The sequence below is a fragment of the Penaeus monodon genome, chromosome 7, assembly GCF_015228065.2.
Source record: "Penaeus monodon isolate SGIC_2016 chromosome 7, NSTDA_Pmon_1, whole genome shotgun sequence".
NCBI lineage: Eukaryota > Metazoa > Arthropoda > Malacostraca > Decapoda > Penaeidae > Penaeus > Penaeus monodon.
In genome coordinates this window covers 15649690-15664894 of record NC_051392.1, presented here as the reverse complement: position 1 = coordinate 15664894, position 15205 = coordinate 15649690, and the positions used below count along the sequence as shown (strand labels likewise).

General features: G+C 39.8%; 1 protein-coding gene across 1 annotated transcript; it reads right to left on the bottom strand.

Annotated features, from left to right (window-relative positions):
* Positions 1–696: 696 nt before the first annotated feature.
* LOC119575545 lies at positions 697–2635 on the bottom strand. Its single transcript, XM_037923196.1, has 4 exons — positions 2510–2635; positions 2393–2397; positions 2044–2185; positions 697–975 (listed from the first exon to the last, which is right to left on the bottom strand). The coding sequence occupies exons 1-4, from the start codon at positions 2633–2635 to the stop codon at positions 712–714; spliced, it is 537 nt and encodes a 178-aa protein (XP_037779124.1). The 3' UTR covers positions 697–711.
* Between the last annotated feature and the right edge of the window lie 12570 nt (positions 2636–15205).

The window sequence follows — 15205 nt, the reverse complement described above, 5'->3', positions numbered from 1 at the left end:
GTGTGTGTTGTGATGTGTGTGTGTGTGTGTGTATAGTGTATATGCATGTTTATATATAATATATATATTATATATATATATATATTAAATTAATATATCTTATATATATATTTATTTATATATTATTATATTATTATATTTATATATATATATTGTGTGTGTGTGTGTGTGTTGTGTGGTGTGTGTGTGTGTGTGTGTGTTGTGTGTGTTTGCTTTGTGTTGTGTGTGTGTGTGTGTGTGTGTGTGTGTGTGTGTGTGTGTGTGTGTGTGTGTGTGTGTGTGTGTGTGTGTGTGTGTGTGTGTGTGCGTACGTGTATGTGTGTGGATATGTGCTTGTGTGTATTTGTGTGCGTGTGTGCGTGCATGTATATGTATATATATATGTATGTATATATATGTATATACACGTTTTGTGTGTATATATATATATATATATAATATATATATATATATATATATAAATAATATATATATATATATATATATATATATATATATATATATATATATTATGTCAGAAAAACAAAGAAAAGTATAATGATTACACGTATGTATATATTTATATTCATGCGTGTATATATGTATATATATATGTATGTATGTATGTATGTATGTATATGTGTATGTATATATATTCCCATTATTAAACTTTTCTTGATGGTGATCAACATTATATTTATCATGAAGTATGTTTGCCTTTGGGGGCACAACTCAGTAGGAATATCTATTATAGGTTGCATTCCAAAGTAAAGTTTTTTTTCTTCTTCTTCTTTTTTTACCTGTGATAACGAATACAGGCTTCGGCTCTTCACCTGTCTCCCACTTCTCAATCAATCTGACGAATCCCTTGAGTTCCACGTCCTTATACCAGGACACTTGCAAGGGAAAACTTAGGTGTCGTACCCTCATTGAATCAAAAATTCTGTTCCTCGCTCTGATCTGGTAGAACAGAGATCCTACACTTTGCCACGTGACCTGCCATTCGAGAAGTCATTTAAGATAAAATAAAAAAAATTGTCAGGGAAATTGTGATGGTATTGGCGAAGAGAAAATATATGGAAAGGCTCGTGGATGACATTGGTGATGAAAAATTGGTTGGGATATAATGTTGGGTGTTATGAAAATATTAGAAAATTCTGAAAGATGTTGATGACTAGGTGACTAGAAAATGATGAAAGCGAAAATACAGATGAGGGTATCGTGATGGAAAACTGATTAGAAAAAGTGATGCAGATGAAAAAATGATCACTACATGATGAGAGCTCATGATGTTGGTGCGAATGTGTGGAGGAAATTATGATGGAGAAAAAGGGATAAGAAATACCGAAAATAATGGAAAATGTGTATAACAATAGTGAAACGATGGTAATTTGAAGGTTACTAGTAAATTATGATCATAATGGTGATAAAAATCTAATGAAGAAGTTAAGATGATTGCAAAACTATGATCAATACCAATAATAAAAAGGGCGTGACGAAATAATAATGAAACAAGGTGATAACAGAAAGCTGATACGTGTTGACTATGATAAATATATTAGTAAGAAAAGTTTGTTTGATAATTTATGGTATAATATTAAATGATGAAAACAGTATTCTAATTAATATTCGTAGTAATTGTATAGAATCAGTTTACTAATATCATTATGTCTATTGCTATTGCTGCTACTATTATAATCACTACCATTATTATCATTATTATTATCATTATCATTATCATTATTATCTTCATCATTATTAATAAATTTATCACCATTGTTATCATTATTGCAATTATCTTCATCCTCATAACGAAGTAATTTCACAGTATCATGATACTTGTAATATATAATTGTATATTTTTATGATAATGACAATATAATTTTACTATGGTAATAACAGTAGTTATTAGTTTTAACAGGCAAAAATTATAACAAAATAATCACATTATCAATGTCAAATATGAGGAAGAACATTGTTATAACCAATGACACTAAAGTTATAACAATCACAACATTTGCGAATTTGCAACTACTGTAAAAACGAGAGAAAAATTCAACAAACATTTTGCGAATCGAACGTGTACAGAGTTCCTCCCCCTCCATGCGCTGGGGCCATCGCGACGAATAGGTCCCTCATGTGAGAGTCTCCCACAAGGGCGATATGTACTCTTCCAAAGTCTTTGACAGAGCTGTTGGCGGCTTGTCTGCAATTTTGAGCACGTTATTAACTCTTCTCTCTCCCTCTCTCTCTTTCTCTCTCTCTCTCTCTCTCTCTCTCTCTCTCTCTCTCTCTCTCTCTCTCTCTCTCTCTCTTCTCTCTCTCTCTCTCTCACTAATTTTAGACTATTGATATATACAAATAGAGGGATAGCTCAATTGTCTTATCTTGCTTCTCTCTGTCTCTCACTGACTTTGACTGCAGATGCAAAGAAATAGAGGGATATCTCGATAAATAGGACAAGATGAAACACGGAAATAAGATTAATGATGATGAATAAGGATTAATCATGCACATGAGTAAAACTTACCGTTGCGTAATATCTGCTCAGCAATAATTTTCTGGAGCATTCAAGTATGTCACTTCCACTGTACTTCTTCAACTTGCAACAGGTGTTACTGGCGGTAAAGTTTCTCGTAGGTATAACAGCTTCCATGAAGGTTGGATTTTTCACTGTGTTTGTCTCTGGGGAGGGCTGGAAGAGTCTCGCCTGGCCCGGGTTGGGGTGAGTTTTCTGTACAACTTGATGGTTGACTGCGACTGAGGATCACGGATATTACTGCCGCAGTTAGGAGAATGGCCAAACAGGATTTTCATGGGGAAGTGGGACCTGGGAGAGGAATGTCTTCTAAATAACTGAGTATCCTTTTTTCTATCATTTAAATCTCTAGACTTTAATTCCCTTTTTAATGCATTGATTCCCGTTTTCAGACTAAAATAATAATCATGTATATAAGCATAGAAATATGTAATATATTTACAAAGCAGATTCCAACTAAGAGTAGGATATATAATTCTCCCCTCTTCCGCGATGAAAAGGAAGAGGTTTCCATGACACTACTGATATAATGGTTTCTGAGGGAAAATCAAAGTATAATATTGAGAAAAATGACTCACTAACCCTTTAAGACAACCTCCACATGGGAGTTGTATATATTGAAAATGGGTTGGGTCACTTACAAAAGACAGTTAATGAACTTGGGTGAAGATGATTTCTTATGAAATGACTTGAGTTATCGCGAAAGTGGTATCCATTATATACATACAAACACAAACACTCATACACTTACACTGCCACACACACACACAATATAAGTATTCGTATAGACCACAGACTCAAATTTAGATTTTGCCTTCTGAAGCGGAGGATCTTATTGCCTCATTCTGTTAAACTCAAAGAACATCTGAAAGTGGACTTTCCCAAACATGAGTGGTAATGGTGTTTCCTTAATGGATAAGTTTATCTAGAACCAGTTTATTGCTATAAAAAGCAAATTCGTGTTTTTCACCACCGTACATTCTCGGCAAAAATGATTATCTACCTGCTGGTAGTATCTGTCTCAGAAAGTATCCCCATCTGTGTAGCGAATCGTAGTGTGGATGTCGTATTGATTGTTTTTTTTACTCTATTTAAATTCTGTGCTAAAGGAGATTTCATGATTAAGTGCGACATTTAATAATACTCCAATAAACTTTGCGTGCCCGATTCTCATCTTTGTGTTAACAAGTGTGAGAATCGGTTGGGATGGAGGTTGGTCACCCAACTACCAAGGATTATTTCTAGTGGTGTTCCTCCATTGCTCCTTCCATTTATCTCGAAGACAACTTCTGATGCTAGGTTTCAAGTCAGTGTATGGGAAAGGAAAACGAACATAACAGAGCAGCTGCTTTGGCCCTCCGATCAGCTCCCTCATTCCCATGGATGCCAACATACGCTGGCACCCAACATAGCTATCGTTTTTACATGCTGGCGTCAGTGCAAGCCAATCTTGAACCTCCCTTCCCACTGGATATGGTGAGGTTAATCTCTTGTTTGCTTGCAGATCTCTAGTCATTTTGACTGCTGCAAGGATGGCATGTAACTGCAGTAAAGATCGAGGCTGCCTAAGAAGAACTGCCAACTGCATTCTCCCTCCTACTCACTGCTGCAAAAATCTTCCACAAGGATCCTCCCCTCCTCCCCAAAGGGACCATCTGTCCTAAAAGGTTTAAAATTTCATAGCAAATATCCCCCAATATCCAACCAGTTTCGTGGCATTACGGGAAAGTTTTTTTAAAAAAATAAAAAAAATATAAAAATGGGTTTGCTGGTGAAGGGGGCTCACAGTAAAGGGAAAAATAAAACAATATTATGGTATCTTGGGGCAAATTTATACCCCCGACCCCAAAAGCATACTCTTTCAAACGGGGCAAGCCAATACATTTAAATTTTCCTTAGTGTAATGGAGGGATATCAAAACATCCTAATGATATACTTGGAGGTATAAATTATTTTTTATTCAACCCCCAAAAAAATTATGATCCTGTTTCAAACATTTCCTATAAAAAAAACGAAAAGCTTTTTAAAAATTTATACTGTAAGAAACTTTTATCCCTCCAGCCCCTTTGGTACTGAAAAAACCCAATGATTATGTTTGCAATTTTTTGAAAATTAAATTGGAAGGGGTGGTTTCCATCCCAAAAACTTTCATTTGCTAGTATCTGGCTTTTTTTTCCCGCTTCTGATCCCACCTTCCCCTTACTGCTATGGGGGCCCCACAAAACTACCTCGAAAATTTAAGTGAAATTATCACATGATCTAAATAAAAATATTTGGGCTTAAAACTGCCCCCCCTCCCCCAACTATCCCTCCTTTCCCTTTACCCCTACACACGCAACGCTTCGGCAAAAAAGGGGAGCCTCTTAAATACCCAGCAGACGGTAAAAATGTGTTGCGACAGAGCATTGGCCTTATCTTATGCTACATTGTTTGTAACACATCTGGCAGACATTAAAAAACCGAAAAGTTAAAAAAAAAGTTTGACACTAAAGGTAAAAATATCTTCGTATCTTTCAAAGCCAAAAACAAATTTGGCATGCCCACCGAATCCAATATGGAAAACCGAGGGTTATATTAATTGCCATGTTTGTAAAAAAAAAAAAAAAAAAAAAAAAAAAAAAAAAAAAATATATATATTATTATAATATATATAATATTAATTATAATATATATAAAATATTAAATTCATAAATTTAATATAATAATATATAATAATATAATACATGATTTTTAGGGTTCGCGGCACCGGCCGGGGCATTTTTCCCTTGGGAAAGGACTTAATGTTTCCCACCCCACTGGGGGGCCCAAACCAGCCCAAGTCAGGCTGGTCTCAAGCCCGTAAAAGGAGAATGATCCTAAAAAAAGGGAACACCGGCATCTCCATGGAAAAGAATGGGGACCCTACCCCTACTCACCCAAGACATCCAACAAAAACTACAATTAAGTATCATTTGCCACGGCGGGTCAAAACTGAACCACCGTAGAAAAAAAAAAAAAAAAAAAAAAAAAAAAAAAAAAATTTTTATATATATATATATATATATATTTTATATATATATAATTTTTTTTTTTTTTTTTTTTTTTTTTTTTTTTTTTTTTTCCGGGAATTTTTATGACAAAACATGAAATTTTTTTGTTGTCGAAGTTTTCAATTTTTTGTTTTCTGCAAAGACTCATCCCAAACTTCGAAAATCTTTATTTGTTCAACAAAATTTGGAAAAACGCATATTTAAACCCTTTAAATTCCTCCAGATACAGACGAACTTTTTTTACGCCAAAAAAAGATATTACGCTGCCCCCCATTTGGGATTTGGTGGGGGGTTTTCATTCCCTTTAGCACGTTTCAGCAGCGGGGGAAAAGGAAGGAAAGGAGGGAGGGAGGGAAAGGGGGAGAGAGAGAGGGGAGAGAGAGAAGAGAGAGAGAGAGAGAGAAGGGGAAATTAAAGAATGAAGGGGGGGGAGGTTGAGAGAGAGAGAGAGAGAGAGAGAGAGAGAGAGAGAGAGAGAGAGAGAGAGAAAATAAAAAGGGAGGGAGGGAGGGGACGTAGAGAAATAGAAAGAGTGGGAGGGAGGGAGGAATAGAGAGAGGGGAGGGGGAAGGAAGAGAAAGAGAGATGGAGAAAAGGGAGATAATAGAGAGGGACGGAGGTAGGAGAGAGGGAAGAATAGAAAATGAGATAGGAGATAGAAAGAGAGAGAGTGTCAGTGTACATGTGGCTGTATACTGTATACTCGCTCTCTCTCTTTCTATCTCGCTCTCTCTTTTTCTCTTCTTCCTTCCCTCCCTCCATCTCTCTTTATTTATTTATCGCCCTCTCTCTCTATTTCTCAATTTCCTTCCTTTCTTTCCCTCCCTCCCTCCCTCCCTACGGCTTTCGGTTTGGCAGGAAATTGCTTCTATTTCCTTAAAATCTTCGTTAATTAATACAGGAAAAAACAATAATTTGCAAACTTCGACAAGCCTTCTCATTTAAGTACGTACATTTATTGAATATTCATTGTGTAGATATGAAATATGTGACCACTTAGAAAACACGTAATATGCAGAGACACATAGCATGATGGCAGCTGTTTAGTTTACATGCTGTTATTTAAACCATTTTATGTTACTTGATCACCGTATATTGGATACGCATTTCCCTTATGTCATGTTTATGTTGTTAGCCTGTGTCAGCTGATAGTTTTAGCTACATTAGCGTTATGTTGTATTAGGATCGTAGTAAGTAGTAACTAGCAACTTTACTACCCAGCCTATGCCGCCTCGGAGAAAGACATGCGAGACCGGACGACGGCTTACTCTTTCGTTCCTTGCACATTTGAACCTAATACACTTCGTATGGACATGCTGGTTTCTTTGAATATTTCCCTCATGCCTCGATGCAGTGAGTCGTAACATGGGGCAGTGAGTTAACCAGTATCCCCCCCAAAGACGAAGTAATTAGCTACAAATACCCTGTTCCAACTTAGACCAGGTGGACGTCATTACGTAGCAGCGTCCCGCGTGTGTGATTCTTCAGTGTGCGGCTGTTCCAGGCTCCCCCTTCCCTCCCGCCCAGCGTCATCATAGTACGTCCATGCTCCATTACAGCTCACGGTTAAATAGCGAGAGGAGGCAGCAAACCACCTCAGGGGGCGCCCTCCACCGCTCACACGTACGCACGAACACAACTCGCCCCACTCACCCGCGGCTGCTCGAGAAAAACATTAAATGTACACGTTTTCTCGCCACATTTACGTTCCTGAGCGAATACTTACCTTAAACCGCCCTCTGTAGAACTACTGGTCGTCACCTCTGCTCTGCTAGGAGTACTCACAAGCCATGGAGTATTAGTCATTTCAGACAGTGATGAGGTTCACCACACTCATATCACGGGTGATGACTGTGCTGCCGCCGCTGAGCCCCGCTTTTACTCCCTGCCTTCTGCCACACACAGCAATGCCGCCTCTTCCGATACAGGTACCAGCTCATTATCGGAGTTTCTGGACCTCATACACTACTAATAGCCGCCAAATCTAGAAGAAAACGAGAGGAGGGCATAGGAAGCGCATGCTAGGTGCATCAGGGAAGAGGTTTATCAACAAAAGTGGAACAACAGAGGCAAGAGGACCATCGCCGATACATGGACCTTTTCACCTTAATTGCAGGCCAGCTGACATCTTCAACTGCACAACAGGCCCTCTCTACCCCACACGGACAGTGTCTGTAAAGGAACTAACACTGACTACTACTTCTGACTCCCCTCAAATGACATCTGTTCACCAGCCAGCCCTACAGACGTCAACCTCTGCTGCCTCCACATCATCTACTTTAACATTTTGCCATTGCGTCAATCCTAAGTTCCTGCCACAGATGTTACCCCAACCACTGTTGCAAGAGAGCTGTAGTCACCACACCTCCTAAAACTGCAATCTTATGCCATATATCAAGTGTTTCGTCAGTGGTGCCGCTGTTTCGATTACTATGCTGTACTAGTAGGGTTGTACAACCTCCCACAAAATGCACAGCACATCCACCTCTGAAGCTATGTCAACCTGGATGTCCAACACATACTGTGACATACTCATGGCATTCCTCCTGATGCACAGATATCAGTCAACAGAGGTGTTACATGAACTTCAAGCGCACTTCAGAAGCCTATGTATCGAAGCTCTACACTGCAGATTTACTGTCCTGCAAACAGGCTGCTGGAGAATCGTTTGCAGACTACTACACCTCAAGGATCTAGCAGTTTAAGTGGATCATTGCACAGGCGACCCTACTACCTGTGTTTGAGATGCAGATAAAGATGGACTGATGGATTACTGTAACCGTCTTGTCTCCTTGTATCCCTGATTGCCCCTCAATGCCTTTGTTACTTGTTGCCTCTCTTAAGAGGCCACAAGAGCGACAGCTTCTGCAATCTCAGCCGCACCGAACCAGCTATATGTAGTATCATCATACAAAAAGAATCAGCATTGCATGAAGACTGACCCTCGGTAAATCAACAGGCCTTTGTTAATGCCTTCAGGCAGCATGACCCTGGAAAATGTCCAGCCTCCAATAGCACCTGCTCTAATTGTGGATGCACTGGTCATTGGACCTGCACGCCAAAGTGTCCAGTCAAGGACTCCCAGCGAGGGCACTTTGCCAAGTATTGCAGGTTTTACCAGGAAGCCTCACAAGTCTTCTAACTCGTCCAACACTGCATGTAATCTCCACCGACTACCGAGTCCAACACCTGTCGTCACTTGGGTGACACCTCAGCTGAGAGTTCCCCCAAACTCATCAATATCCACATCTACTATGGTGGTAGATCATCCAATCTCATGATGATACTCGACACAGGAACCGGTAATTGGCCTCACTTGGATACACTCAACATCCTCAGGACCAGCCTCACGCCCACTCTAAAGGCAAGCCTGTTCATAGCTGACGGCTCCTAAATACCTCTATCTTCCAAACCACACTACAGCTGGGTAACAGGTCTCGCCTCGCCACCATCCAGGCTCACGAGGGCATCCAGACACCCCTCATCACCTGTGGCTACTGCCAAGACTTAGCTATAGTGCCCCCTGAGTTTCCTAAGCCTATCCTCACATCACAACATGTTAATAGGTGCACCCAGATACCTGCATCTGCCATGACATCACCTGTGCTGCAAAGGAGTTCTTTCTCCAATACTTTAGAAATGTTCTTGTCCCTAAGGCAGACCTCCAGACAGCGCCACTCAAGATGACAGGCCCACCGATATGAACCCACCTGAAGCCCAGGGCCACACCATTTGTCATGTTCATGCCCCAGCCAATCCCCTTTGTCTTCAGGGAACAGGTGAAGGAAGATTTCGTCTCCATGCTGCAGTAGGGAATAATCATGCGTGCAGGTGATGAGCCCTCTGACTGGTGTCATCCAATGGTCCTTATCCCTAAGACTAAAAGGCGTCCATATCACAGTGGACTTCAACCCACCTTAACAACCAGTCTCCCGCCATCCCTGACTACCATCAATAACATATGCAGTATCACGCCCTCAATGAAGTTACTTTGCTACGGCAGACGCATTGCATGGGTATTGGCAGATGGATTTTGTGGAGGAGGGCTGTTATCTCACCACTTTTATTGCACCCTGTGGTCGTTTTCTACTCTGCCAAGGACCAATGGGGTTCACAGCCACTGGTGATGCCTACTGCCTGCTTGGGAATATGGCCCTGCAGGGCATCACCAACTGAGTGAAGATGGTAGATGACATTCTGCTGTTTGATGACCTAGGAACCTCACCATTATGCGTTCATTCCTGGGGCTAGTTAACCAAATTACCAAATTCTGAAGAGACATCACAGCATTGGCTCACTCTTATGTCCTCTCAGAACCCCAAGCATTCATGTCATTTGGAATCCAGACACGACCGGTATTCGAAAATTTCAAGAAAGCTCTGCTGTCACCACCTGTCTTGGTACCTTTTGACCTCACTTTGCCTGTCATCCTTCAAACAGATGCTCTCATCTCTACAGCATAGGCTACGCACTTTTTCAGGACCTCAGTCAAGGATGGGTACATTTAGTTCAATGTGTAACTAGGTTCCTGACAGATGCTAAGACCAGTTACATAATGACTGAGCTAGAATTGCTGGCTGTCACTTTGGCCATGGCCAAGTGTTGGCTGTACATCTTTGGGCTGTAGCATTTCACCCTTATGACTAAACATCACCCTCTCATACCGATCCTGAACCACTATACCCTTGATGTCATAGAAAGCCCGCAACTACAAAGACTTAAGGAGGTTGCCCCTTACATCTTCACAGCAGTGTGGCATGCCAGGAAGCAGTTGTGCATTCCAAACGCCCTCTCCAGGGGGTGTCTGGAATGGTCAGCCACCCCACACTGGATGATAATGAATGCACTGTAATGACTGGACACGTAAAGTATATAGTCACTTCTACTACCACATCTCCTGATGACCAGTCTATGGAACCCATCACAGACGAAGATAGGACACTACAGGAGCTCTGATATACTGCAACAGCCTACAGCCATCTCCTCTTCCTATTATGTCGAAGGGATTTCCAAAAAAAAATGCTATGATCTTCATGCTTCCATACTCCCATATTGGAAGTTACAAGATCACCTGTGTGCAGACGGAGAGCTAGTGTTATACAGCCCTCGAATTGTTGTTCCTGTTGCCTTTGGACATCGCACCTTGGCCTGCTTGCACAATAGCCACCATGAAATCGAAGCCACACATGGCAGAACCAGACTGTCTTCTGGCCTGGCATCAATCCTGCAGGAAAGATTTAAGTTCCTGTGTCACTCTATTGGGATTAGGTTTGGTGTCGTGATGGACTGCGGTAGGTCGCTGCAATATGAGGTATTGTGGCAAAACTCCTCGCCCAGTGTCTATGCCAGTCATGAGTGAAGACCCTTCCCCAAACCCCCTGTGTCCCTTGCTCAGACCAGAAAGAAGGTCATCATTTAGCCCTCCTATCATTATCCCCTGTTGTTCACCTGACTCGCAGAAAGAATCCATTGTCCGCTCGAGATTGCACTACGAGCGTAAAGGAGAGGGGAGGTGTGTAGATATGATATATGTGACCCCTTAGAAAACATGTAATGTTCAGAGACAGACAACATGATGCCAGTTGTGTTGTTATCTAAACCATATCATGTTACTCAATCACTATATGTTGCATGCGCATATCCCTTATTTCATATGTATGTCGTTAGCCTACGTCAGCTGACAGTTTCAGTTACATTAGCATTATATTGTATTAGCATAATAATAAAGAGAGAGACAAGCAAGACCGGACGACGTCTTACTCTTTTGTGCCTCGCACATTTGAGCCTAATACACGTTGTATGGACATGCTGGGTTCTTTGAATCTTTCCTTGTGGCTGGACACAATGAGTCATAATATTTATGAAGGTACAAAAAACTGACAATGCACAAACTAATCTAGTTGTGCATTGTGGGTCTTTCTACCATAGTATCAATACGAAAGAGTGTTTTACCATTCTTGTTTATGCAGATACAGATATTCCTTATATTCTTCTTATTAGCTAGTACTTAGTCATCAACAGATCTTTACACTCCATTGCAAAAGGTAAAATTGCTTCTTTGAAGCTACATTTTAATTTAGAGCAACTACATATACTAGAAATAAACACATCTTTGCTATCTAAATTCCAGTCTATTATGCAATTGGCCAATGTACTTATCTTGGAAATACTTTCCAAACTCGAGAAATCTGTGCTGTACTGCTGCTGTATCTCTATGGTTACTTTAAGGTTCCATCTTCAAACCAAATAGCAAGACTTGTAGAAATTCCAGGTCCACATAAGCATCACATCTTTCAAAAGCCTCTTCTCTTAATAATTGTCCAGAACGCCTAGTTGTAATGGTCTGTTAGCTTGATATAACGCAGAAGGGCTCCAAAATATATTGTCAATCTCCGGAGGTAGCGGCAGTGGTCGCTCTTAGTTGAATGAAGGTTATTAGATGGTTAGGCTAGAGAATTTCAGGAGGTCCATATAAACATCATATCTTCAAAGTCTCTTCTCTAATCATTGTCCAGAATGCCTAAAGGTCACACACACCTGCTTCCAGCGCACAACACACATCATCCTCTTGATTGAATCCACTGTTGTGACACTTGATATCCTAGATTATCCTGGAGCTACAGCTTCTCGCTCACACACACAATAAAGCTTTTCATGGACTGCTCTTTCCTTACTGACAAATATGGCCGACTCTAGTTGTAATGGTCTGAAGAATCATTAATGATAATAATTCATAAAAATAATAATGAAGAAGATAACAAAAATGATAAGAATTATAATGATGAAATGGAATTATAAAAACTTAACAACTTTATAACTATTATCAATCAAAATTATAAACGTCCATGTTAAGGTTTTTTTAACACTCAATTAGTAGAATGGTAGAATGTCCAATGGATGAGACCCTAAAGGCGCTAATTCATCCTGTGAAAACATTGCTAGAGATTACTGATGGTAGTCAAATCGGAAAATTGAATTGCAGTTATAAAATATATAACATACCGTCCTAACGTTTTATTGCATTTTCTTCAGACTGAAGCAACTGAATGAAAGAAATATGTAAAATATCCTGTAAACAGGTTCCAAGCCAACAGCGGATCTAAAAGCTATAACCTAAGAACATTAGTGGTTGACAAACTACTATAGAAATGCTATTTGTTCGCACTGGCAGCCGGTTAAATGAACGACGCAATTGAAATGATAAACTTTGAAATTTCACTGTTGGTCCCTGACTAACATTTACATGCCGAAGGTCTTTTTAAACCTCAACATTATTAGTATCTGATTGTGTTTACAGTTAAAATATCTATGTAAAGATTAAATAATATATTGTTGAATGTTTGTGACTAAAAAATTCACGGCAGCAACAATGTTACCTTTCAAAACTAACAAAACTAATGACAAAACTAATTCCTTTAAATGTGATAGTCCATATTCCACCTTCCTGCTTGTCGTTCCACCCCTGCGTGTCATTATCATTATCTTTATTATAATAATAATAATAATAATATATATTTTTTTTTATGCAAACGTTTCCTTAGATCTGCTAATTAAAATCAAACACCGAGTCACTACCAGCGACCTAGGGTGATTGAAGTTTGAGGCAATGGAACATCAACAAAACATGTAAAAATATGCCTAACAACCACAAATCAAAACATCCAGTCAAGTCAATTCATGAACACAAAAACACAGATCGATAAGGCTCTTCTGAGAACATGCACTGTGCTGTTTAAGACTATTTTTTAGACTTCTTCTAATTTTGGATTTCCCAGTATTTGTTCAAGAAACTTAGCTTTAAAAGGCCAAGTGCTCCAATAACAACAGGCAAAGTTTTATTTTTTTAAATGCCACATCTTTTTCACCTCTATTTTCAGGTCTTTATACTTTGATATGAATTACAACAACTACTAGATAAAGTTAGAGAAGCAACCGAAAATCAATGGAGTGGTTGTGGAAAATGTGAAAGAGTTCACTTATCTTGGAGCTGTTTTGACTAATACAGATGATGATTCACCGGAGATAGAAAGAAGAATTGCCATTGCCAGGGGCGCCACAGTTGCTCTCAATAACATCTGGAAAAACCGAAGCATTGCCTTACGGACGGGGCTGAGGTTGTTGAATTCATTAGTTTTCCCAATTGCATCATGTGGTTCTGAGTGTTGGGTGCTGAAGAGGATAGACAAGAGAGAGGTCAATGGTTTTGAAATGTGGCGTTGCGGACGAGTACTGCGTGTTAACTGGACAGAAGGGAAAACGAATGATGAAGTTCTGAGAGAGATAAATTGTGGGGACCGGCTGTTGGACATTTTGAACAAAAGGAAACTAAAGTTTATTGGTCATGTGATGAGAAGTGGAAGTATTGAGAAAAACTTGCTGACAGGGATGGTGATAGGAAACAGAGGAAGAGGCAAACCGAAGACAAGACTGAGCAACAACATCAGAGATATTCGCGGCCTGTCGATGGTACAAGTGGAAAGAAAAGCGCAAGATCGAGTTGAGTGTCGAACGATGGTGGAGAGGTCCACGGCTGCTCAAACATGGGCATACCATTATTGATGATGATGATACTTTGATATCTTCTCGAACAATTTTGTTGGGACGTTTCTTTCTGAAGGGATGCTCATATCTGTAAACAGGCAGGTGTTGTTTATTTTATTCTTGATGACGATATCTGGACGATTCATTTTTATTATTATTATTATTATTATCATTATTGAAAAAGTTTCTTTAGATTTGCTAATTAAAATCAAACACCGGGTCACTACCAGCGACCTAGGATGATTGAAATTTGAGGTAATGGAACACCAACAAAAATATGCAAAAATATGCAGAACATCTAGTCAAGTCAAATCACGAACATAAAAATATTTTAGATCGATAGGGCTCTTCTGAGAACATGCGCTGTGCTGTTTAAAACTATTTTTTGGACTTCTAAATTTGTACCTTTCTTTATAAGGCCAAGTGCTCCAATAGCAACAAAGCAAAGTTTTTGTTTTTAACTGCCACATCTTTTCCACCTCTATTTCCAGGTTATATTTTGATATCTTCTCGAACACTTTTGCTGAGACGTTTCTGTCTGAAGGGATGCTCATGTCTTTAAACGTCCTTGATGACGATATCTGGACGATTCGCCTGTATAGTACAATCTGTGTGAATTGGAAATTCCCACGAGATTATAACATCTTTACCTTCAGTAACTGGCTCTGGATGGTGTTCGTACCATTTATCTTGCGTTCCGATAGAAAAGTGCTTGCAGATCTTCCAATGCAGGTACTTGCCCAATCTGTCGTGGCGATTTTTATACTCATTCGATGTTAATATTGAGCAACCAGACACAAAGTGATCTATCGTCTCAACCTTGTCTTCACAAAAGCTACACGTTGGGTCAGTATTATTTTGATGATGAGATGTAGATAGGAAAGCTGAAGCCGTCTGTGTGTGCAAAAGCCTGACGCTTGACTTCGCCCTTACAGCCATGAAACATAAGGCGAAATTGGCACAGACGATCGGAGCTAGGGTTATGCGTCACTGTTAGTGGCAGGTGGTTGTGTGTGTGTGTGTGTGTGTGTGTGTGTGTGTGTGTTTGTGTGTGTGTGTGTGTGTGTGTGTGTGTGTGTGTGTGTGTGTGTGTGTGTGTGTGCTGTGTGTGCATGTG

Bases quoted from the DNA above. Each gene is read 5' to 3' on its own strand.
- LOC119575545 (XM_037923196.1), bottom strand. From the start codon at position 2,635: ATGGAAGCTGTTATACCTACGAGAAACTTTACCGCCAGTAACACCTGT. The intron at 976-2,043 runs GTTTGTTGAATT...CTCGAATGGCAG, and splicing joins ACACGTTCGATTCGCAAAAT to GTCACGTGGCAAAGTGTAGG.